Raw genomic sequence first — 26,098 nt, 5'->3', positions numbered from 1 at the left:
TCGCAGTCTGTCCCTGGGTCCCCCAGCTCACCCGCCGGCCCGAGGACAGAGAGCCTGGAGAACTCCGGGGAAAAGACCACGCTCCGCCTCTCACCGGGAGGACCCCTACCCCGCTGACCACTGGCGGAGCGGGCCCTCGACCCGCCTTGCTCCCGGTCTCGCGCGACAGTCTCGCGGTATCCAGGTTTCCGGCTGACGGTCGAGCGCTAAAGGCTGCGCGCCAGCCAGCCCCATCCGCCATTACACTAGCACCACTTATTGAACACGCCGTTTTCCCCCATTAATTTGTGGTGGGAACTATACCAAATTCTCATGTGTTTTAGGGAAATTCTTGGCCCAAGATTGGAGGACAATTTTATTAGGGACTGAATCACATTCCTCCAAATTTGTAGGTTGAAGCTCCCAACCCACAGTGTGACTGTATTTGGAGACAGGGCCTTTATGGAGGCAATTCAGGTTAAATGTCGTCATGAGCGTGGGGTTCTATTCTATAAGAATATGCTTATAAGGATGTCCTTATAAGAAGAGGAAGAGACACCGGAGGAGCTCGCTCTCTCTCTGGACAGGCGCAAAGGAAAGGCTCTGGGAGGACACAGCAAGAAGGTAGGCATCTGTAAGCCAAGAAGAGAGGCCTCACCAGAAACGAAATCTGCCAGCACCTTGATTATGGACTTCTAGCTCCAGAACTGTGAGAAAAATAATTGCCTGTTGTTTAAGCCACTCAGTCTGTGGTATTTTGTTATGGCGGCTGGGCCGACTAATACAAATTCCTTCTCTTTGCCGAGTCCTAAATTATGTAATGGGAATTTTTTTTTTAATTAATTAATTAATTTATTTGTTTTTGGCTGTGTTGGGTCTTCGTTTCTGTGCGAGGGCTTTCTCTAGTTGCGGCGAGCGGGGGCCCCTCATCATCGCGGCCTCTCCTGCTACGGAGCACAGGCTCCAGACGCGCAGGCGCAGTAGTTGTGGCTCACGGGCCTAGCTGCTCCGCGGCACGTGGGCTCTTCCCAGACCAGGGCTCGAACCCGTGTCCCCTGCATTGGCAGGCAGACTCTCAACTACTGCGCCACCAGGGAAGCCCGGATTTTTTTTTTTTTTGGTCAGTGAATATACATGAGAAGATATTAGTTTAGAAGTGTTTTTTTTTTTTTTTTTTTTTTTTTACAAATTCTGTTTATTTTATACTCAAGATAACATTAAGTTTTTATCTTATGCTAATGAGTGCCTTTCCTTAGAAGGAAGAATCTTTTAAAATTGCCTCAGCCTGGTGTTGTGTTTGTATGTTTGAAGTAGTTTTTTAAAAGATTCGATTTCTTTTAAGGTTATATGTCTGTTCGGGTTTTCTGTTTATCGAATCAAATTGGCAACTTTTATTTATCTAGAAAGTTGTTCATTTCTTTTAGGTTTTCAAATTTATTTGCCAAAATTATTTATAGTATTCTTTCAGAACTTTAAAAAACTCTTGCTAAATCTAGTCATAGTCTCTCTTTTTTCATTTCTAACATGGCTTATATGTGTTTTTCTTTTTTGTTCAATATTGCCAGATATTTGTTTTTATTAATGTTTTAAAAATACTCAATTTTTTTGATCCTCTGCATAATTTTTCTATTTCATTATTGCTCTCTCTTATTATCACTAATATTTCTTTCCTTCTACTTTCTGTGTGTTTTCTGTAACTCCTTAAGTTGAATGCCTTGCTAATATATTTTGGCTTTATTCATTTCTAACATGTGCGTTTGAGGCTATAAATTTACCAGTATGTATCACATTAGCTATAACCACAAGTTTTGAGATGTATTGTTTCTTTTCGTCATTTGGCTTGTAATTTTCTCTGTTTCTTCATTGACTCTTGGGTAAATGGGTGATGCTGTTGGTGCCCCATCCAGATCCCATTTTACTTGGCCAGGGCACCCTTCCACCAAATGCTGTGAGTGCTGACTTCCTTCAGAGAATTCCCCTCAGCCAAACAGAAGCTGCATTTCCCAGGAGGTTACATTCTCACGCTGGTAGCTTACAGTCAATGACTGACTGACATGGGAGGAAAAAATGTCCACCTTCTTTTTCAAGGTAGGGCTAACTCCGTGGTGCAGTTTGTGCTCCAGGACTCCCTGTGGGATCAGCCTACTTTTTAGCTGAGATACATCATTGCTCTCCTTTCCCTCTGCCCTCTCCTGTTTTCCCCATTCCTCTTATTCTAAGAACCCTCCCTCAATAAATCATATAAAAATCCCCATCTCAGGTCCTGCATCTAGGGGACATAACCCAAGACAGGGGTACTATAATAGCATAGGCTTTGGAAATAGATTTTTAGGATGGAATTCTGGAGGTGGATAACTCATCAGCCAGATAGCAATACCCCATCACTGGGGTAGGTGGAGTTTTGATGGTCTCTGGCATATTATGTCACTTGTGGCAAATTGGGACAGTATATAAATGGAAGGGGGTGCAGTAAATGCAGTGTCTCTGGGATTTGAGAGGTATGTGGGGAAATAGTTACCCTAAGGAGGGCTATGGAATTAGGTTGCTCTCGCTAAGTATCCTTTAAACATTGAAGAAAGAAAATGACAAGTTCGGGTCTATTAATCAAGAATTTAAAGCTGAGTGTGAAATTCAGAGGGCCTCATTGGCAGCATTTAAAAGAATTACTTTTTCTTACATTCAAAGGCAGATAGAGCTGAAGGCCAAACCTAGGTCGAAGAACTCAAAGAAGGCTGAATTCTCAGCCTAGGCAAGTCCCCTGTGGCAATGTCAGGTCCTCAGTGGGGAAGAACTGGGACTCCAAGACTTGGTGTAGGACTGTCTCTGGCTTCTTTACTTTGTATGAGACACAGATGCCATGAGCAGACAAGTATGAGCTTGGCTTTTTACATGCTGTCCTGAGCCATAATCCCTCATCCGTGGAGGTGCTGGATGACCAGGGCTTGTCCCCCTCCTGCTGCCTCCTCTACTCCCTTCCTCTTGGGTCACTTCCACTGTCCCTCGTGCTTAAATACCCAGACTTCAGCACCAGGCAGACCTGGTTTGAGTTTTGTCTTTCAACACTTACTGTGTGACTTAGGCAACTTTTTCAACCTCTCTGAGCCTCAGTTTGCTTATTTATGCAAAAGAGAAAATAATAGTAGCTACCTTGTTGACCCGGGAGGCCATAAAGAGAGAAAGCATGTACAGTAGTCAGCACAGAGTAAGCATTCCGCAGCTGTTAGATATTAGGATTATTAGCTTTCTGACTTGGTTTTTGGCATCTTCTTTAGAGACTCCTGCCAACTTTCCCTGGCTTCTTACTGCCTCTTTCCTATCCACCTTTGAGCCAGAATTGATTCTTTATTGGTGTTTTTCCATTATTCACAAAAATACTCTCCAAAGCTCATACTTTCGGTCTTGCTGTACCTATATTAGCTTGGACTGGCTAGGTTCACAACTTTTGTCTGTTACTGAAGTTGCTGATTAATCTTAAGGGGGAGATGGTGTTGACGGTGATGCTGGTGTGTGAGTATGCGTATGGATGAGAGTGGGGTGGATCAAACCCATACTGCTTGACGTTTTATCATCTTGGCATTAGTTTTGGTAAGTTTTACATTGATCACACAAGCTGTTTACATGTAAAATTCAGGGATTTCATCTTTGTATTTACCTTAGAGCCTTAATTACTGTTAATCCCAACCCACGCAGCCCAAGTGAAAAGCCACAGATAATCTGGATGCATATTGGAAAGTTTCTGTTATGTGAATGCGAAATGACCAAAGTGGTAGACTTTCTATGAAATACTAGTAGGTAACCAGATACTGGTTTGGACATCACGTTAGTGTGAAAAAATTATCATCTTCATCATTAATGAAATGTTTATTTTTATTTATCCTTTTCAATGTGTTTACTATATGCAAATACAGATATAGATATAAATTATGATGTTGCTCAAGGAGTTTTGTTTTAATGGTGTAAGGATTAATCACAAGGTTAATATTTAAATGAAATGTTTGTTGAGCAGTGGAATACAAAGTAACTATAAGGGACAAAAATAATGCAGACATGCACATGCACCGTTGGGGCAAATTATGAACAATAAGATACAAAAAGGCCAAAAACCAACTGCGACTTCTGAGGTGTCGGGAGCGAAAAACAGGGTCCTGTGCATGATCCCTGCACACAGCAGCACCACGGGGGTGGGCAGACTGCCTATGCCACCCCTGCAGCCCGACCCACCTATCTGCCCCCACCCTCACCCCATGTGAGGGACCAGCTCGCCCTCGTTGGGGAGTGAGCAAGCGCACCTGTCTGTTACTTGTTTCCACTCCCACATCCTGCAGCATGAGTCCCAATAAAGCCTTTCCTGAATTTGTCTGGCTTCTTACCAATTTCTGCTGATTAAAGTGTCCCAGGACCCTACGTTGGTAACACCTGCACTTTTAGCACCGTGCCTCCAGGCTCTGCATCCTGGCCCCTCTGCTCCTGTACACGTAAGTGACCCTGACACGGTGAGGGTGTCGCCAGGGGGCCACCCACTTTCCAACTTGCAGCATCAGATCCTTCTTTGTGTTTATGAAAGGAAATCTCCAGTTAGAAAATTAACCATAATTGTGATGACAATTTGGGCTATTCAGATGAAGTGGAACTTTGCCCTTCATTTCTAGGAGTGAAACTTTTAAGTCCACTGAGATTATTTCAAGGTCCATGTTCATTATATCCATTTTCTGAAGGAAATGTCCTAGGAAGAGTGTCTGGTTACTTCTGCCACGAAAATTGCTTTACTTTCCTTGGCTGGAGACCATCGTCCTCAAACTAATTTCCTGTTTAGTGTTCAATATTTGAAAGCAGGAAATTGTCGTAATAAATAGGAAGCTTGAGAAGATGGTGGAAACGCATTCAGAAATTTGGTTGCTAGGGAAATCATTTTTGCCTACTTTATTAAAAACCCAGACCTTATTTGGCGTTTTCTCCCCTCATTCTTATCCTCATCAATAGCCATTATCAAAAGAAGTTTATTAAATATCTATCTCTGCTTGGCACTATGACTGGGTGATCCGACCCCTGCCCACTAGCAGCTTGTAACAATAATAACAACAGCAACAAAACTGCAACAACAAAAATGATAGTATTAATTTGATACATAACTGTTGATAAACACTCTTCTGAGCACCTTATTTGGTTTTTAAAAAATTTAATACAACAGCCGTATGAGGAAGGTACTATTACGACTTCCATGCTGTTGACAAAGTGTGTGAGACATGAATTAAATAATTTGCTCAAAGTCACACAACTAGTAAAAAGAAGTGTCTGGATTCCTCCCTTCTTAGCTCACATTATTAACCACTATGTTTTACTGCTCTAATCTAACCAGAAAACACTAGAAAGAGCAGAGAGGAAGCATATATCCACGAACAATGTAAGCGGGGATTTATTATTGTCCACTTGAGTTAAGCACATTTTGTGGGATGGAGATGAGAAAGAAATTTCGGGAGTTGTGTATTGAAGAGAATTTCTGCTCTCTTCAAAAAAAAAAAAACAGGAGACATCTGCAACTTGACAGAAGAGGTAGGGTGAGGCAGCTGGGGCAGCAGCTGGGGTGGTTTTATTGTAGAAATGGACACAGTCTGATGGGCTAAATGGAGAGTGGGGTGAATTAGCTTGAGTTTGATGGGCTCAGATAGTTGGTCTTCAGGAAGCAAGATCAGCACATCACAGAGACCCCGCTCCCTGGAACCAGGTTCCTCTGGCCAGTGCAACACTCCATAGCAAGGAGAAGCAGGAGAAGGTTCTAGCCTGACGTGGCCTCACCATGACACATCCACAGCCTTCTGCATGTTACCAGAGGCAGGTGAGTTTTAATCAAGTACCACACTTGTTTAAGCTTTTGATACTCATGTTGGAGAAACATGGTCTAGTGACGCAAATGCTAGCCTAGGAAGTCAACATGGTCGGAATCTATTCTTGGTCTTTCCTGGGAGAAGTCGCTGGCTGGAAAGAGCAGTCATTTTGAGCAGCTGAAAATAACTAACAAGACATTTTAATGAGTTAATAAATCTTTCTCACTGAACTACATGGAAAGACATGAAACATTTCATGTTAGCTCCTCACCAACCTTAATTAAACTTGATGTTGAAAAGGTCAGTGCCCTGTCTGGCGTGTTCCAAATCACTTCAGACCGACAGTAGGGGTGATTGTAGGGGTGTCTGCAAATGTGTGCAGGAGACACCTGCCTTCTGTTGTAGCCTTAAGTGGTGCCTTTTAAATGAGCCACACCCTGTGAATAACAACTAGCTTTTATTAAGTGCCAGCTCTATGTAAGTCACTGCTCCGAATTGCTTTAGCTGCATTAACTCATTTAATCCTCAACAACAACCCTTGTGGATGCATGCTGTTATCATTCTTGATAGTGGAGGAAACTGAGGCACAGAGATTTGTAGTGATTGGCCAAAGTTCTGTAGTCTACAAAGTGACAGGGCCAAGATTTGACAAGGTCTGACTCCAGAGCCTGTGTCCAGAACCTTCAGAACCTGTAGGCTCTGTTGCCTCCCTCAATTAGGGGTTGGGCTGTGCTCACATAGTTAAAAATGCACAAGCCTCCTGTGAGTTTTGAGGCACTGATACCTTCTGGGAGTTCCAGCAAATGCATTTTAGGACAGATCAAACAATGCGAGGCACTTGGGTGCTGCAGGGGAAACATGATTCTTACCAATGCCATCTGGAGTGGTAGAGGTCACCAGGAGGTTGGGTTGGAGAGAACAATTTTTGCAGTTTTTTTGAACTAAAACACATAGCTTCAGCAAACATTTATTGAGTTTCTACTGGGAACCAGATACTGTGCTAGGTGTTGGGGAGAAATACAAGTAAGACAAGGTGTTGACCTCAAGGAGCTCACAGATTAGCAGATTTGCCCTTTATCAAATTTCTGGGAAAACTGAAATAGCAATCTGGCCTGATTTTTTTATAAACTTTACACTTGAGTTCAGAGGGAGTCTTGCCTTGCACTGGTTTAGACTGAATTCCCATGTAGTGGTAACATACATATGTAATATTTCCTGCCCATTTTTTTAATGCTCCATAGAAGTGCAGAGCTCTGTGATAAAGGACATGTTTAATCTGGGACATTTTGAACAGAGACGAGATGCACCTACTTTCTCATCCTTTCCAGAAGAATCTGTTCATAGGGAGGGAGATCATTGAGGTGCTACCTGAGAGTAAATGCTGGTTTGATCACTTTCTGGCTGCATGTTCTTGGGTGAATTATCAATGCTTCATCTTTCTCAGCCTGGACTTTCTCATCTGTAAAATGGAGGAATTAGTAGTAGTCAGCCTTAGGATTCTTTCAAGAATAGATTAAATAAAATGCAAAAATGCATAAGAATTTTGTCACATCGCATGCAACAGAGAAAGCTCTAGATAAGCATAAGCTGTTTCGATTATTTTCTGGGCGTTGTTTCATTTCTGAGTTCCATGGCATCATGCAGTACTCTGGAAGAGACTGTCTAGCAAAACAAAGATGATAGATTCTTTCTTCTGTTTTTACCCCCTAGAGCAGATAGTAAATTTATCCAGGGGCAAGATATGGGAGTGAGAAGCTCAGAGTTTCTTGCTGGCGTTTTTCATTTCTCAGAAGGCAAAGGAAGTGACAAGGGAGTGAGTCCTCTGGACTAGCCTCTGAGGTTGGGGATGTGCTGGAGGCAGGGACCTGGAGAGGAAGCCAGAGCACTCAAGCACTGGGGCACCGGGCATCTCCTCTCCTCCATCAGCTCTGTATTCACTTCTGATCGACTCCCAGCTGCTGTCCCCACAGTGGCTGCTCTCAGCGGTCCTTTGCTATCCTCAAGTTTCTCTTGTCTCCTCTGGCCTAATCTATGTCTTCTGTAGAAAACCTTACCCTGCACTATTGCTCACCCTGATCGTTCATGCAGCCTGTTGCACAACTCTAGGGGGTGTTGTGCATGTTGGAGGTTGGGGTCGTGCGGCTGGGTGGCCTTGGCATCCCAGACGCTCATCCCAGACGCCTTGGCATCCCAGACGCTCTTCCCAGGGCATGTGGTCACTTCATCTAGAAGGTACTAAGTACAGTTCCTTCACCGTGCCATGCTCACTCTTGGCTCTGTGAGTTTGTAGGTGCTGTTGCCTCTGCCTTGAAAGCTCATCTCTCTTCTCATAGTCCACTGCCCCCGCCCCCCAACACCAGAAGAACAAATTTCTCCTTAGGCCAGGATCACTCTGGTTAACTTCTACTCATATTTCAAGACACAGATTAACATCATTACTTCAGAGAGTCCTTCCCAGAACCTTAATCTAGGAAAAATCCCTTTGTTTAAGCAAGATCCCTTGATACTCCTTTCTGTAGCTTAATACAACAGTAATTTGCTTACAGTCTATATAAAGACCACAGGGGCAGGAACTGCATCTGTCTTGTCTTCATTATGTGAATAAATACAGTCTGACCTTACCCCTGGCCTCCCCCAGCCTTTCTCAGGGCAACCTCTTTTAATGTTTCCTGTTTGAAATTCTTCTAGTGACTTCTTGCATGACCCTAAATAATGTACTTATTTATAATATCTTGATTTATTAACTGACACAGTAATGATTGATTTCCTGTAATGAAAGATGAGGGATTAATTGACTTTCTCTACATCTCATGTTATTTCATCTCTCCTTTCCAATGTTTATGTTTCATTTTTAGTTCTTTAGTTGGGTTATCTTTATAATTGCAAATTATAAACTTAGGCCATTATTTCTTTCCATAAACATTCAACAGCTAGTCTTGACTTCTCACTAGATTAGGTGAGGACATTAGTATTCCTACCATTATCTCCTATTATCTTTTCCCTTCTGCTTACAGATTTTTGCTAGCTTTACCTTTATTCTAACATCATTAGATTTATCACATATGCAGTCAGTTTCATAATCATAATTTAGACTTTTGTCTATAGTTTGATTCTGAAAGTTGAAAACAAGTAAACAGTTTGCATTATTTTGGCTTTGTAAATTTCTGAATTTTCCTTTTGGAGTTTCTATTGCTTTTTTTCCCCCTTGTTGATAAGAGTAAATGTATTTTCCATAGACTAAAAGTTACCTTACCATCTGTTGCATGAAATCATAGCCCTTCTCTTTTCCCAGTCTGATTTTTATTTTTTAATAGATGTTGGTTGTTTTCTCTGGAAGCTTCCTGGATCCTTTTTATCTTTTCTGTCCTAAAATTTCACAAAATCATGGGACCTTTTTTAACCGTTCACATTGCTGAATCTTCAGCAGGTACTTCCAATCTGAAGATTTTTGTATTCTATAGCCTTGAGAAATTTTCTGCTGTTAATTCATTTAAAACTTCTAATCTTTTTTCCTATACTTTTCTCTTTGATTAAGTTTCTGTGTCTTTTACCTTTTGTTTCATTTTTTAAAAAAAATTTTAAATGGGTGAGGGAGATTTTACGTTCTGAAAAACTTCTTCAACTTATTCTTTTATTCATTAGTTATTTTAAAACTATATGATGTTCCCTTTCATAGTATTCTATTTTTATCTTACAGATGCAATTTCTTCCTGAAGACTAATTGGATTTTTTTTTAGAGTTCTCCTGTGATTTCTGAAATACTTATGTTTCCTATGAAGTCTATGATACGTATATACTCTTTCAAGGTGCTGGTTTTCCCTCAGATGTCTGATGATTCTGATTTTACTTTCATATTTAAGGATGAAGATCTGGTTGTTTATTTAGGACTGCTGGAGACAACTTACTTTGCTCATGACTAGGCAGGTCTATCTCTTCCATCAGTTTCTTCCAGGACTGGGAAGTACAGCTGGTAGCTCTGCGCCCCAGAGCAGGGCTGCTTGGCTGGAGAATTTTGCTTTTACGTATAGTAATGGCCAGCTAGCCATTAGACCAGGCTCCCCCTACCCCAAATGTTAGATTGAGGAGAGCTTTGCTCAGGGGTACCCAAATCTATACTCTCAGTCTTTAGTCCTCTCCAAAAATCCATTTTTTTACCCCTACACACACACACACACACACACACACACACACACACACACACACACGTTAGATATGAAAAAACTTTAGTGTTCCTGTTAATCATCTCTTTGTTTTCTGTAGTGCCAGCACAATGCCTGGCTCTAAGTAAAAATGCAATAATTGTTTTAAATGACCATATAATAGCACATAGCTTTTTATATATTCATTTCTGAGGTTTCACCACTCATTAAGATACACTCCCTGTACCCAAGCAGCTAATAGTCTAGCTTCTAATGGAAGAAACAGATATGGAAACAAATCACTATAATAAGTGCAATAGAATATGTTTGTACAACATGCTGGCACTTGAGGAAGAGACATTAAGTCTGAACCATGGAGAGAGTAAGAGAGAGAGAGAGAGAATGAGAGCCAGAGAGAGAGAGAGAGAGAGCGAGCGAGAGCTGCAGACAGAAGGTGACTTTCTAGAGGCAGAAGAGAATATTGGATGAAAGTGTAGCCTGCAGCCTCTGGAGCCAGGCTGCCTAGATTTGAATCCTGCTTCTGTCACTTACTAGTTCTCCTTGGACAAGTTATCCTCTCTTTGCCTGTTTTTTCCCCTGTATAATGGGCATATGATAATAGCCCCAACCTCATAGGGTTTTTGTGAGTGTTGCAGGAAGGGGGACCCCTTCCAGGGCCCGAGAGTGGGCTCTTGTCTAACACTTGGTAATGAATTGTCTGAGGAGACACACGTGCTGAAAAGCAAGAGACTTTATTGGGAAGGGGCAGCCAGGTGGAGAGCAGGAGGGTAAGGGAACCCAGGAGGACTGCTCTGCCACGTGGCTTGCAGTCTCGGGTTTTATGGTGATGGGATTAGTTTCCGGGTTGTCTCTGGCCAATCATTCTGACTCAGAGTCCTTTCGGGTGGCGAGCAGAACCGCACAGCCAAGATGGATTCCAGCAAGGAGGATTCTGGGAGGTTGGTAGGACATGTGGACTGGTGTCTCCTCTCTCCTGTTGACCTTTCCCGTATTCTTCCGCTTGATGGTGGCTTGTTCCATGTTCTTTACCAGGATCTCCTGTCATAAAATAACTCATGCATATTGTTACTGTCTTTGCCTGGCCAGGGCGGGCCGTTTCAGTCAGTGTTTCTCCTAATGTGAGGGTTGAATGAATTACTATACACAAAATGCTTTAGTGGTGCTTCCCATTCAGTACATATTAGTTCTTCCCGTTATTGCTATCGTATCTTGACGTGGCCTTGAATGAAGAGTTCAACAGGCAGAGAATGGGCAGATGGTTATTGCTGGTAAAATAAGCATGGTGAGTGAAGGCGCAGTGGCATGAAAGTGCAGGCACATTTAGAGAGGAGAGTGGTTGAGTACAAGTAGGATGCAGGGTTCCGGGGCATGTGTCAGAATAAAACTAGAAAGGAGCTGGACCAGATGACAGGAGGCCTTGGAAGCACACGGAGTTGCTGCTTACACAATCAGTTTTCTGGCTTGAGGTACTGTGTACATAGTAAGCAAGGCAATTAATGAAGTCAGGGAATCTACAATCTATGTCAAATTGAAAATTTCTAGGGACTCCATTTAATAGGTGGCATGTGAAGCTGAATCCGGCCTCTGTACCCTGACACTGAATTAAATCTCAGTTTTGGGTGAGGTGGAAATGAATAGCTTTATTGCTTTGCCAGGCAAAGGGGGCCACAGTGGGCTAATGCTCTCAAAACTGTGTGTCCCAACTTGGAAGGGGTAGTGAGAAGTTTTATGGCAAGGGTTCAAAGAGGGTGTGATCAGCTCATGGATATTCTTCTGACTGGTTGGTGGTGAGGTAAGTGGGAGTCAGCATCATCAACCTTCTGGTTCCAACTGGTCTGGGGTCAACCTGCTAGTGGGTGGCATACCGTTAACTTCTCCCACCTGGTGGGGGCTTCAGTATCTGCAGAACAGTTCTAAGATGTTGTGATGTGTATCCCTTGAGGGGGAACCAGGACCCTGCCCCCAAGGTTATGCTATTGTTTTTTGACTGTTCCTCCCTTATCTCTACATTTCCTCCTTTCCCTGATTACAGCTGTTTGAAACTGCCCTTTGGAACTCAGGGAAGGGGACACAGGAAGGCTCTTGTGTCCAGCAGCCCCACAGGGTCCTGCTCAGTTTCACATGGACAAACGGGGAACATTGAGATTTTATAGAAATGTCTCCCTGAAGAAGATAATCAAAGAGGTGACAGGATTGAAAATAAGTGAATGGAAATGTTTGTAGCCTGGGGTGGTGGTGATGGACTGGGGGTTAGGTGGTCCTTTGTAAGAGGGGTTAGGCTTGGAGGTAACCTTGAATTCGAGAATTTGGCCCAAGATGTGGAAGGGTGAGAAAGCAGATTTTGGGAAGATGTGAAGATAAGCTTTCTAACCATCTAGAGCCATCAGAAGATGTAGTGGCTTGTCCTGTGAGGAAGGAGGGCTTCAGTCACTGGAAGTGCCTGAGCAAATGGAGGTTGCTAGATCAGAGCTGATGTGGGGTGGGTGTGGGGTTTTCTGCCTGGGTTGGTCCTACATCATTTGAGGTTTTACTGACTGCATGTGCCTCAGCTTACGTGATCTCTAGGCCAGAACTCATTTCTGAGTTTCTTCTGTTGCAGTCCCAGCATCTTCTGTCCACCTCTTTCCCCAACTATAGGGGTGTGGTTTTACTTTGCTTTAGAAGTTTCAGTACTGAAGGGATGGATTGGTTCAGTGCCAGCAAGCAGGCTGAGACCAAGGCTCTGGGACTGTTGCAGTTTGCCATACCCCTGACATCTGCCCAAACAGGCCTGAAAATGGCTTTGTGAAGTCTTTAGTTGGCTGCTCCCCACCCTCTGATTACACAGGCCTGTACTCTTCCCAAAGATCAAGCTGTATTTCCTAATACCATTCCGCCTCCTTCCTCTGCTTTCCTCCAATATCCCTCAATCCCTGCTCCACAGACTGGGAGGGTCCTTACAAGTACCTGTTTCCACAAAGCTTAGGCAGGACAGGAAAGACAGGGCATGCTGAATCCCTCTTTCAGACTCAGCTCCTACTTCCTCCATCTCTGTTCCTTTGAGACCTTTGTCTGAGGCACAGAGCTGATTTTTTTTTGGCTGCTCTCATGCCTGCACCTAAAAATTCCCAAGCCCTACAGTCATTTTTCATTCTGGAGGCTTTTAAAAGTCGTCTCATCCTCAAAGATTTCTTGGTACACAATACAAGCCAACATGGAAAGCCTCACGATGTTGCCTTGAACAGGTGCCTGGGGACTTGAATAAGGCTTCAAAGAACAAAAGTAAAATGGCATTGCCACAGGAAGGTAAGAACCTGAGGAAACTTGAACAATTTCTCCCAAACCTAGCTAATGATCCTTGTTAAGGATGCGGATTTGCCCCGTGTTTTATGCTGGACGATGCAAAACAAACCATGTGCACAAAAGCACTAATTGCTTCATTTATTCTTCCATTTCGCCAGGGATCCAGCAGAGCTCACTCAGCCTCAGAATGGAAAATTACATGTTGGAGAGAAAACAGCCACACCAAATGAATGACCATGCAATTCAAGTTCTGCTTGTTCACATATTTTATTTATCCAGTGAAGGAAAGGAAAGGAAAAAAAAAAAAAGACAGACTTTGAAGGTGGCACAGATTCTGAGAGGATACCAAGGTCATGTGTTCCATTTCCCTCAGGCTAGTTTAAATCCACAGATTAAATAAAAGTGTAAAGGGATGAGATGAACATTTTACTGGAGAGGAAAATGTCTTCTTTGAGAAAGAAAACCCTCTTTAAGGTTAATATCTACTCAGGGGTTTCTTATTGGAGGATGGCTTACTTTTGTTTCTATAAAAATATGACTGCATTGTATAAACTGCTGGAGTTGAATATTTAGAAGTAGGTGGCATGGAGGCTGCTGATTTGGTGACTTTCTGGGAGTCCAGGTCTGGAAGAATCCCACTGTGGTGAGAGCCACAAGAACACTGTAAACATCCTTGGTCGTGGACACACAATGACGCACGGCAAAAACGGAATCTCAGACATCACAGACCAGGATGCCTGTTCTACACGTGGGGAAACTGAGGCCTGGGAGGTTAAGTGCTTTCCCCAAGATCACACAGCTAGTTAGTAATAGGAACTCAGATTTCTTGGCTTCTAAAAATTCACTGCCTTTGTACACTGCATAAATAGATTCTCCTAATATTAATTTCTTTCCCAAGATTCTAAAGTTGGCAATTTGAGCTCTTTAAGTGGGAAAAAAAGAGAGAAAACAAAAAAAGACTTATGGAGAATTCTGATACGTTTGTGTCTGATTTCAAGAACCTCATGTTAAGTTAGAGTTAAAAGACCAAAGTTTGGGTCAAAATCAGGGAACTTGATTTTTCTGTGAACACACGACAATATCTTATATGTAGTGAGACAGGAATGGAAGGCAGCACCACACAGGAAAGATTAGAAAAACCAATACTAGAAAGTAAAACGGACCACATCAGCCATTGGTAGGCTGGTCTAAACTGTTCAGCGCTTTCCAAGAACACAGAAAACGACACAAAGTCACACTATATGAGAGGGGAGTTCCAGAGAGCTCCTGGTGGGCACCCAGCAGCACCTCTTTAAGCAGCCGGGTGCATGTGCCTAGGCTGACCCATGGCATCAACGGTCCCCAGGGCCACTGAACGGAATGAGTGTGAGCTCACACACCACACTGCGCACAGCCCAGCACAGCCCTGGGGCAGGTCAATGCCAAATCCTTATTTCCCAAACTGGCCTCCTCCCTTGTAACACTGGGCGTAAATTACAGAGGGGAGGACCGGGCTGGAAAACGTTTCAGGTTGCTGCTATGGGCTGGACATTTTGAACCCTGGACAAAGTGACTGGTATCTTTGTTTCTCCCGGGCCTGGAGCTCTTGTAATGGGCTGGGGGTGGGCCTTGATGTCTGCGATTCGCTCTTTAAACTTTTGCTGAAGGAATTTCTCTTCTTTGGAGTAGCTTTTTGTGAACACCGACATCAGCAGGCACCCTGCCATGGATGTGCCCCCGATGCAGAAGAGCACGGCGCCCGCCAGCTTGCACATGTCAAGGGCTCCATTAAACTGGACAGCGTGTGTGTCCACCATCACGAAATTGGCCTCACCAAAGGCTTCGATTTTGGGGGGCACAAGAAAGCCCACTGCCAGGACAGTCAATCCGAGAATCACGAAGACTGTGCCCGAGATGAGTCCAACCTAGCGAAAGACACAATGAAATAAGAGAGTAAACCTGGTACTTCAGGTCTCCAGGGCAGGACTGGCCTTGTTTTCTGAGAGAAGAGACTTTCCCCAGTCACCTCTAATTTGTATGAGAAGCCTGCATAATTTTGTAGTTAAAAAAGAAAGTGAAGGAGGACTTTTCTGATTTTGATGCCAACCCGGAACTGCAGCACTGCCTTGATTTTTCCTTTGACCTTCCCGTTTGTCCAATGCTTCGCAATCAACAGAGCCCCCTTTGGCTTATGTTGTCTTGTTTGGTCTTGAGCAAGAGAAAAGCAGCCTGGATACCCAAGAGCTGGCCTTACTCTATCCACTAGGCTTTGATGTTCTTAGAAGCTGGCCTGGGGCCCCCATTGATAGCATGTTGTTTTGTGGGCACAATCAATCGTGGAGAACCTCAACATCAGACAGGCTCATTCTGCACCCATGATGAAGTGTGACAAACCAAGACCACTTCATAATTTTGTCTAAGCGCAGACAAAAACAAGGTCATTGTGCAAACCACAAGATTCTGCGCACCTCCCACCCCACGCAATATAAATGACTGCTGCTTCTTTACAGTTACAGTCTTAGTCTCACTCTAGTCTGCCCTCTGTATAGATAAGATTTATTAAGTTACCCAATCATAGGATTATTCCTGATAATCCAGAGTGAACTCTGGCTTCTGGAGACTTCCCAAACCCCTGCAACCCCAAGTCACCCAACTAAAGCCCACATCCTATAATACATCCTTTCTTACACTCTCTTACTGAAATGCCCAGGAGCCCCTATGGTGTCATTCTCTCTCACTGTGATGAGTAATATACTCAACTTGTTCAACATAGAGGTGATTTTGGCAGGTGGCCATCGACAATCTGTGTAACTACTCACTCCTTCCCCAAGCAAGTGAAGAAGGAACCATCATTACCAGTTTATAGGCAAGGAAATGTAGCCTCGTGGAGGGTAGGTCACTGCCCCAAAGATAGACAACTGGCAAGTAGCAGAGGATGGGCTAGAAGCCACAGATCTGACCTGCAGGCCAGTGCTCTTTCTCTTCTAACATATAGCTGTTTGGGCTTTACTTGTGCAGATGTTGAGAAATGTTAAGAGCAGCAGATGGAGATGAAACTGCATTAGCTCAAGTTCTAATAAAATGTAACCCACTGAAAATGGAAAGTAATATACCATTTGGTGGTTTAAGCTCAGAGGTTTGGAATTAACAGGCTCAGGCTTGGATTCTAGCACTGCCAACTAGTACTTGAATCATAGAAGGAAAGTTACTTAAATACTCTCGTTAATTTTCCCATTTATAAAATGATAAATGATAATAGTACCTACCTCATAAAGCTGTGAGGACAAAACGAGACCATGCATGAGAGCACTCAGCCCTGTGCCTGCCTAAGTCATACATTGTAATAAGTAGATATTATTATTATTATTTGAAAATGTGCCTCTTGTAAAATTATGCTACATTGGCAAGAGCATTGCAACAGTCACTCAGTACTTGGAATAAAGAACAACTAATACAGCTTATTTTTTAAACACATTTTTCATTTCCTCCTGTTCCTAATTGCTTTTAGTTAAAATAACAAGGTTGGAAAAATAACCAAATGTATAACACCATTTAATCTTGAACATCTAAAGTATATTTATCTAACTTATTTACTATGTTTCAGGGTAATACACTTTATTAGATACTTCTTTAGTAGAAGGTTTGGATAATAGAAAACATTCGCAAATCTATCACTGTAACAAAGGGGGAAGAGACCTGGTATTATTGAGCATCGATTATGACCTAGGCACTGTGCTTTCCACTTAATCCTCACCAGCACCTTATGAGATGTAGATATTTTTATCCCCATTTCACCTATAAGAAACTGAGGTTTATTGGGTTGAAGAAACATAGTTCAAAGTCCACTCTTTAAGCACGTGGTCTCTAACCCAAGTCTGCATGACTTCTAAGCCCCACTCCCCACTTTCATTCTCCCATGATACTTCACCAATTACTATTTTGTACATTACTTCTATAATTTTTAAAAAATTACAATAAAGTTTTAGTCACCATATACGAACAAATTTCCATTATGTAATAGTGTAAAGAAACTGAAAAACCAACAAAAAGAGTCAGTGTAATGTCTTCTGAAAAAAAAAAAAAAACTATTGTACATAAGATATAAGTACTGCAGAAAAAATTGGGTTGTAAAATATCACACTTTGGATGGCTTTCTACATTTTTTGAAGAATGGTGTCAAGTTCACTTTCAAAGACTAACCATTATTTATAATATTTAAAAGATGACTCATGTTGGAATATTCTGAATGCACAAACTAAATTAACTTAAATATCCATGGTGACATGCTTCATGTGTCACTAAATTACCTCCCTCCTCAAGAACTGGTACAGATTCTCAAAAATTGAGGGCAGCAAAAACGTATCCATCTTCGTTTCTAAGGTTCGTAAGAGCAAGGGAGGCCAGGGTGCTCCATGTTCTATTTCTGTCTTTCTCTCCACAGCAGTCAGTTCAGCCTGTGTCCAATATATATTCCTGACTGACTAACTTAAACCACCAGACTGCTGAATCCAGAGCCAGGTGACTGATTCTCAGAGCAGTCTGTTCCTCAGTTGAGCAGTGCTTTATAGATTAAAATCCACTTTTGGAATATCACTCAGAAGCTAAAAGGCAAACCCTGCCTTGCAGATGGCAGAACTCCTGCTTATTTCAAGAACTGGAAAGTGGCTGGCCTCCCCAAGCCTTCTCCCTTTTCCCTGTTAAATCAGAGGATCAGAGAGAGGCCCGCCATCTGTGGAGGGGAGCATGACGTAATGAATAGTATGTAATGCCCAGGATTCTGAGGGTGCCATCAATGCAAGTCTAATGAGGATCTCCAAAAGATGTGCCCAGAGAGGGACCCCAAACCTGTTCAAACATGTCAGGGAGAGCGTGGGATGGTAGGCATGAAGGGAAAATGCTGGGAATACTTCCCTGAGAGTGTAGTAGTGGTGAGGAGGGATGCTGGGATATATCAGTTTAATCCTGGTACCATCTTGGAGTACTGAATGGAATAAAAATTTTGGGAGTGATGCCATATGGTATCATAAACTTTGTCTCTGGACACAGCTCTAAGTTGAAGTGGTCCCAGGTCTAAGAGAAAAGGGGTTCTATTAAATAGTTTAAGAAATGCAACACAGAGGTTTTTTTAAAGGTTCTAAGAGAGCAAACCAGCTCTGTTTGGAGCCATGCAAAGAGTTGCAGTGCTGCTGGGTGAGGGGCTTCCCAGAGTAGCCTGGTGGTGTGGGATGTTAGATCAACATCCAATAGGGAGAGAGAAGGGCCTCTCCAGGTGATGAAAAGCAAACTTTAAAGACAGCAGCAAGAGCAGTTTTTGTGCTGTGACTTCTGATGACTCTCTTGACTGTGTGAAGGATGGGTGAAAACCCAGTCCCTGCTGTTGGAAAGGAGGATTGGACAGGGGGGAGAGCTTGGATTCCAGAAATTCTGCTGTTGGGGGCCACAAGCCAGAAGCTGCTGTTGTTTTGACCAGCATCCCCTTCGTGGTCTGTCTGTGAGCTGATGAGATCTGAAAATGCAGTTCACTCCAATAAGCGGAGCTGGCAGCAGGAGCAACGCAGCTGTTCTGGCAGAGAGGAGGCGGTAATGACTGGTGGAAGCAAGAACCAGCATGGCAGGGAAGAGCGGCGTGTGGGGGGAGATTGCTGGATGGAGCTAAATGGGAAAGAAGCCTTCTGGGTTAGAGGTAAAATTCAGAAGAAGCGCAGCAAGAGTGAAGACTGGCTTTTCTTCTTCTCCATCAGCCCTGAGGGCTGCTGCCCACCGCTCCTTAGCAGGACCTGAGCTCGGAGTGCTGTCACCTGCCAGAGTGATGGCAGATTCTAACTCGTCTGTCCTGACCCTCTTGCCTGACCTGCTTGTAGGGACACTGAGCTTTGCAAAGCAGTGACCAGTGCTGGGCTGGGATCAGGTCCTTCCACATACGCGTCACCTGGTACAGTCTCCACAGCCCTCCTTCACCTGGGTAGCAGGATCCCGCATTGGCTCCGCTGCCTTACAGAGGCTCTGTCCCTCCAGCCTGTCAGCACATTCAGTCGCTTCCATCTTCAAAACCTATTCTAGAGCCCTGTGTCCCCCACTAGCTACTGCTTGAACTCATTCCTACCCTTGGTAGCCAAGCCTAGTCCTCCACCATTTCACTGAAACCCCTCTCTCTGAGGTCACTGATCACCTCCTAATTGTCAAATCCAATTTTTCTTTTCTTCATTTGCATATTCTGCAGTCATTGATTTTAAGTACTTAGGCTTTCTTAAAACCCTCACCAATGGTTATCCCTGACACAACTCTCTTCTGCTTCTGTCTTTTACAACTCACTCTTAACCTGCTTTGCCAGACACTCTTAAATTATTGGTGTCCCCCAGGGTTCCAGCCCTGACTCACATCTCTTACTCAATATGTTCTCTCTACGGTTTAATTTGTGGCCGCAGTTTCAACTCCCACCTATATACCAGTGACTTCCAAATGTCCAACTCCAGCCTAGATTTCTCTCCTGGGCTGTAGCCCCACATTTATGACAGCCACTGGGAGGATCTACAGAAAAATGTCCCAAAGGCTCTGCAAAACCCAAATATTCAAAATGGTGTTCCTTTCTTCTTTCCTTCCCAGTTTTTCTGCATTCCTGCCACCTGCCCATTCACTGAGTCCTTCCTAACATTCGTAGTCAATGGATAATTAAATCCTATTGATTCTGTCTCATAGAATTCTCTTGAATCTTGTCTCTCCATCACTACAGCTACTCTAATGGTAACAGAGCATTATTAACTCTTGCCCAGATCATTGCAACAGCATTCTGATGGTCTCCATGGCTAGTCTCACCCTTTGTCCATTTTTCAAGAGTCATCTGAGAAATTTTTTTTTTTTTTTAAATAATACCACATGGTTTCTCCTCTTAAGGGACTTCCTTATTCATTTCTAGAATACAACCATCTCCTTAATATCCAGCAAGACTTTGAAGAGAAATCCAAGATGTAAGTTTAAACTCTGACTTAGCTTAAGGGGGAAACTGGAGAGATTGGGACAGGTAGGAGGAGGGTCTTGAGAGAAAGGACAGGTACCAGCATCATTTTCACTTTTAGTAAGTCTGTGGAGGAAGCGGTCTTGCCTTGTACCTGCCCATTGCTATTTAACACCCTTTGGGAGATTTCTAATATTGGTTGAGGGAAAGGTAAGGAGGAGGAGGATCCTGGGGTGAGGAAAGAATGATTGGAGTAAGAAAACTGCCCCCATTAGTTCATTACCTGCAGTACTTCAGCTATCTGCTGCACAATCAAGTAGCAACAGTCTTAGTCAAGGTCAAGTGCAAGGATGAGAAAGAAAAATTCCACCACAGCCTGTTAGGTCCTTGGGCAGAGGCAGTGGGTGGCAGTGGGTAGGTGGGACCGTGTCACATAGATTTTTGCAAATGGCAGCAGTTGCAGGTAAATTAGCAGTGGCAGAGGCCACCATGCAGTAATCCAGAAGCTATGAGGCACAGAGAATGTGTATAATACTGTGTGTGTGTGTGTGTGTGTGTGTGTGTGTGTGTGTGTAGGGGCTGTTTATACCTGATTGTGAGACAACCTTCCCAAGAAAGCCTAGCTTTATTATCTTACCTTCTCACTGTACTCAATCAAGCAGGAAGGTTCTGGAGAAATTTCTACTTCACAGCCTTGCTGAGTCTCTGTGATCTGGCTCTTGTATACATTACCGTGTTCATCTCTTGGCCTTTGTCCTCCACCCCTAACTCTTACCCCAGCCACAGTGAACTGTTGGCATCTCCTGAGCATGCCATCTTCTCTCATGACGCAGCTTCTGTGATGCTCTTCTTTCTACAGTGCTTTTCTGTTCCTGTGAACTCTTCTGTGGAGTCGCTTCCTCCCCAGGCTGCATCAGGTCTGTCCATTAAGTACTGCAACAACTGGCATGGTGGATTGTAACAATCTCTGTACACATCTACCTTCCTTATTTGACTGTGAACTCTGTCAGGTGAAGAACAGTGTTGTGTTCACAACTGAATCCCGGAGCCCACCACAGAGGCTTGTGCACAGTGGACATATAAACGTGTAGAAAGAACAGCATTGTGAGAGCGAGGTTACATCGGTCCATGTGGTAGAGCAAAGTTTCTAGCTCAGGCCCATTTGATTCCAATCCCTGTTCTCATTAAGCCCTTCCTTGCTGCCCACTGCTAAGGAGCTGGCTCAGCGGCAGAGTCCTCCTGAGGCTCTGTGAGCGTGGCCCCCAGTGAGAGAGCCATGTGGCCTCAGCAGTGCTATAGTGGAAGAGGGGGAAGGGGGAGCCCACATCTTGAACCACTTACAGGATGCAGATTGAAATGAAAGAAAGAACATAAAAAAGTATCATAATAGAAACACGTGCATAATCAGTGCTTTTCTCTGTGTTGATTCAAAGCACTTCATACACTCGCTGGCATGAGTTCCCTTATATTCCCTAGGAGGAAACCCAAGAATGATTGGTTTATTCCCTTGGTAGAGGTGAGGTCTCTAAGACAGTGAATTCTTTGGTTTTTCAGGTTGACTGTAGGCTTCTGAGTGCCCAGTCTAGTGTTTTATGGTTAGGATGTGAGTCTAAGATTTGGATTTTGCTGGAATATAATCTCTATGAGGCCATGGACTTTTGCCCGGTTTTATTCTCTGAAGTAGGTCCAGCACAACAGGGAACAAATACTTTTGGATCTTGTTTGCGTAAAACAGAAGAGAGAAAATACTGAAATCTGAATTCTAGGCTTGGTAATTTACTGAGAGTTCTTTATTGTAAATCCGTACCCATGTATTGTTTGATGGATTTATAGCTTCACAACTCATATCACCACTAGTGCTTTGGAACCACTAGCATTTGCAATATTCTGTATGTCAGTGGCATTTTAGGCTCTTGGCACAATAGACCTGTGAGGCAAATATTTGTTTTTTTGACGTATAGAGAAGCAACCACCCACTTACCTGGGTAAATACAAGATGTGCCAAGCTTGGCTATGTATTTCATTGGTCCAGGCCAGTACGGAGTCATCAGAGGTGACACTTGTACAGAATAAGAAGGCTGGCTTGACCAATTCTAATACAGAGTGCCTGACACTAGTAAGATTTTGAATCAACACAGGTCTTGGGTAATCCATAGTAACAACTATATTACCAATATTTTATTTATTAACTAGATTTCCAGTTTTATTTCTATTCCAGAACTCAGTGTTCCATATGACATCTGGTACTAGGAGCTAATATATTAAGTGCTTATTGAGTGCCTACAGACATTGTTCTTAGCTCTTTGCATCTATTATCTTATTTAATTCTCACAACTTATGTGGTAGGTACTATAAGTATCACTGTTAGAGGCTCATTTAAGGTCAATTAAATTGCCCAAAGTTACAGAGCTGAGATTTGAACCCATGTAATCTGAGGACAGAGTCCGTGCTCATAATCATCACTATGTTACATTGCCTCTTGTTAAACTCTATTGCCAGTACATTGTAAATGTATGTCAGTATCAATGTCAAAGTTTCTGGGGTCTTTTGGGAGAAAGTTGGGGATGATCAGAAACCTCCAAAACACAGAATATTAAACCTGGAGGGAATCCGAGGCATCATCTAAAGCTGTGCCTTCTCAGTAGCCCTTCCTACATCCTTGTCCTTTTCTTGATTTCTAAATGTTGGAACATCCGATGCCCTCTTCTCTCTTATGTCTATACTCTCTTCCTAGGTGATCTTATCTAGTCTGGTACCTTATATACACTGTATATATCTGCGACTCCCAATTCATGAGCTGAAGATTGGTATATTTAAATTGCTACTAGAGATCTCCACTCGCATGTTTAATAGGCAACTCCAGTGTAGCAATGCCAAAATCAAACTCTTGACTCCCCACCCATCCCACTGCCCTCCTGGTGTTCTCTGTCCCAGTGAATTATAACATCATCCACTAAAGAGCTCAGGCTGCAAGTCTCTAAGTCATGCTTGACTCTTCTTTCTTTCGTTTCTAATTTGCCAACATGTCCTGACAGCTTGGCCTTCAAACTTTATGCTAAATCTGCCTACTTCTCGCCATCTCCATTAACACCACCGTAATCTAAGCCACGATTATTCTTGCCTGGATACTTTAACAGCCTCTTAAATAATCTAGCTGCTTCTATCCTTGCCTTCCTGTAATTTATTTTCCGTACTGTAGCAAGAATGATCTTGTTAAAATACTGGTCGGGTCATGTCACTCATCTGCTTGAAATGTTCAGGTGGCTTCCCATGGATCTCAAGGTAAAAGCCAAAGTCCTCACTGTCACCTACAAGCCTCCATACAAATCATCTGTATCCTGTTATTTTTCTGAATCCATCACCTGTTCTTTCCCCTCTCTCATTCCTCTCCAACCAGATTGGACCTCTTGCTATTTTTCAAACACACCAGTGTTCCCATTTCAGAGCTTTTGAACTTGCTATTTTCCCAGCCTACAGTGACCTTCAGCCAGGTAATTTTATGGTATACTCCCTGGTATTTGCTCAAAGGTCATCTCCTCTGAAAGGCTTTCTGTGATCAGCATAACTAAATACCAGTTCTCCATCCTTCCCTATCCTCTTATTCTGATTTATTTCTCTTCATAGCACTTGCCACTACCATTCTGTTGTGCGGTTTATTTGTTTATGGTCTGTTTCCCATGATAGATTGTAAGTTCCTTGAGGGCAGGGACTTTTTCTTCTCCCATTTACCACTTTAATTTCTGGTACTTTGCAACTTCTTGGCACAGAGTAGGTGCTCACTAATTATATGCTGAATGACTGAACTTATTGTCTAGTGAGGCTCCTTCCACTTGAGGAAGCTGAAGCTCATAAAGCCTCATGACCACATATCCAGGAGAGGCAGAGCTGGCAGACTGACCACTGTATTATGTCTCAGTATTAAGTCTCTCTAGTATCCAACTATTTCTTTTAATAATTATTATAATTTGTCAAATGATACTTACCAAACCTTAAGGGAGGCTTAAAGCATGTTTTGCCTTTGGACGGCTGTCATAGTTGGTGAATTTAGTGGCACATTAATAACAATAGCAAAAATAATAATTAACGATGGCAATTATATCTATTTATGTTTAACCTGCAAATCAACAGTTGTGCTGTGTGTAGAGGCTTTCTTCAGCCCAAGGGTTATAGTCTCCTTTCCTAAGGAAGAAAACTGCACTTAGTGTCACTGAGAGGGATGCACACACAGAGTCCCAGACTTCTCAGTTCTCTATAGCTGAATTATTTCCTGTATCAAATGACTTCTCCACTTCCTGAGTTAAACACATGCTCTTTACTTACCTTCCAGAATACTGAGCTCCACCTGTTAGGTGATCTCTGGATCTGGAAATCATCCTCATACTCCCAGATCGAGGTGGTACAGTCCTCATAAAACTGGTGCAGGTAGGACCGGACTCCATAGCGCTGGTACCCGCCCTCAGTAGCAGCCTGTGCCTGCTTGGACCCACAGACGTTGCTGCAAGAACTCATCCTTCCCAGCTGGAATGACAGCACCCACAGGCATCAACCACATGAGCTCTGGCCTCAGGATCAAAAGGCAAATTAAAGGTAAGAACCAGGCTGAATAATGTCAGCCTGTTTGAACAGTGCTCTTTTCTGGCAAGAAAAGACACGTTTAAAGACCTGCCTTTTTTACCCAAGATGCTCTTCTCTACTGAACGCAAAATTATCCCAAACACTCAATGACTAGAACTGGTTCTCCATAAATGAAACGAGACATAACAGCACAGCTCACTTAGATGATGCAAAAATTTAAGCAGGAAGCACATGAGAAATGGCAACAAAGAAGCTGAGATTTTCAGTGTCTTGACAAGAAATCTTTAATCTCTTAGAATCCAGTAGTCTTTACACTTCCATGTTAAAGGATTAGGAAGGCACTCTCACTTGCTACAGATGGAATTTGTCCTGGACTGTCCTCTTCAATGCTTAACCATGTTCTCTTGTGGGAACTACATGGTGTTACATAGCTATTTGAAATTTTGCCTTCGGATCTCATGTATCTTGCTCTAACAATTGTCAAGTTGTACAGAAGCTTTATTAAAAAGTTGCTGAGCAACTTACACTTCATGCTTTATCACAAATGGCTTGGCCAATAATTGATACCTCACTGACTCTAACTCCAGATATTTCAGGCATTATTTGTGGATACATCTGTCCACGTGGGATGCTAGAGCATAATGTAGAGGGTAGACCTACCTTTTACTATTTTCCATTAAGTGTCTACTATAAATAAAAAATGCAGAGAATTGTTTAATGAAACTAAGCTCTGGGTGGGTTGTTTGGGACTCTGCCTTCTTCAGATAGAAATTTCAACTTGATCTGATCTAATTTGACCTTAGAGAGAGGCATGTGGTTAATAATTCATGGTAAAAAAAAAAAAAAGGAATTACTGAAGGGCAGAAATTTTGGTGAGTAAGAGAATTCTCAGTTATTCTGTTTGTTCTTTGGTTTTCTGATCTCCATATAAGCAGATAAATAGGTAGCTAGAAATGTGAAATACTTTTTTAGATTGTTCAATTATCCTCTAGATGGTTTTCCCTGTGTGGACATAGTTTTAAACTCTAGACAGTTTTCCCGGTCTCAACATGACAAAGCAAGGAACAATATAGAAGGAGAATAAGTTTTCCACTGACCCAGGTTCTCAGGACCTGTGCTATAATCCAGGCAATAAGAAGACATATTAAATGTTTCCAATTACTTGCCAAGAAACCAAGTAGTAATGTTTACCTACAAGAAAAACTTAATCTAAAATTCTAGCAGGTGTTCCTGTGTGGCCACTTAGTTTGGTTGTATAGAATCGTGGGGCTAAAGTCAAAGTTGAACCCAGGGACCCACTGTCCCATAGCCACAAAGTGAACCCTTAAGAATATCGTGTAAATGTGTGC

At 42.8% G+C, this 26,098-nt stretch overlaps 1 protein-coding gene across 1 annotated transcript; it reads right to left on the bottom strand.

Annotated features, from left to right (window-relative positions):
* Positions 1-14,748: 14,748 nt before the first annotated feature.
* NRSN1 (neurensin 1) lies at positions 14,749-24,683 on the bottom strand. The gene is made up of 2 exons (XM_059940696.1): positions 24,495-24,683; positions 14,749-15,147 (listed from the first exon to the last, which is right to left on the bottom strand). Exons 1-2 carry the CDS (start codon positions 24,681-24,683, stop codon positions 14,749-14,751), a joined length of 588 nt encoding a protein of 195 aa, XP_059796679.1.
* Positions 24,684-26,098: the final 1,415 nt, after the last annotated feature.

This window comes from Balaenoptera ricei, chromosome 11 (genome assembly GCF_028023285.1).
Source record: "Balaenoptera ricei isolate mBalRic1 chromosome 11, mBalRic1.hap2, whole genome shotgun sequence".
Lineage (NCBI taxonomy): Eukaryota > Metazoa > Chordata > Mammalia > Artiodactyla > Balaenopteridae > Balaenoptera > Balaenoptera ricei.
This window is presented reverse-complemented; position numbering and strand designations above follow the sequence as displayed.

Excerpts from the sequence above, each read along its gene's own strand:
- NRSN1 (XM_059940696.1), bottom strand. The coding sequence starts at position 24,683 with ATGAGTTCTTGCAGCAACGTCTGTGGGTCCAAGCAGGCACAGGCTGCT. Across the intron at positions 15,148-24,494 it reads GGAGCTCAGTATTCTGGAAG|GTTGGACTCATCTCGGGCAC; the intron begins GTAAGTAAAGAG and ends GTCTTTCGCTAG.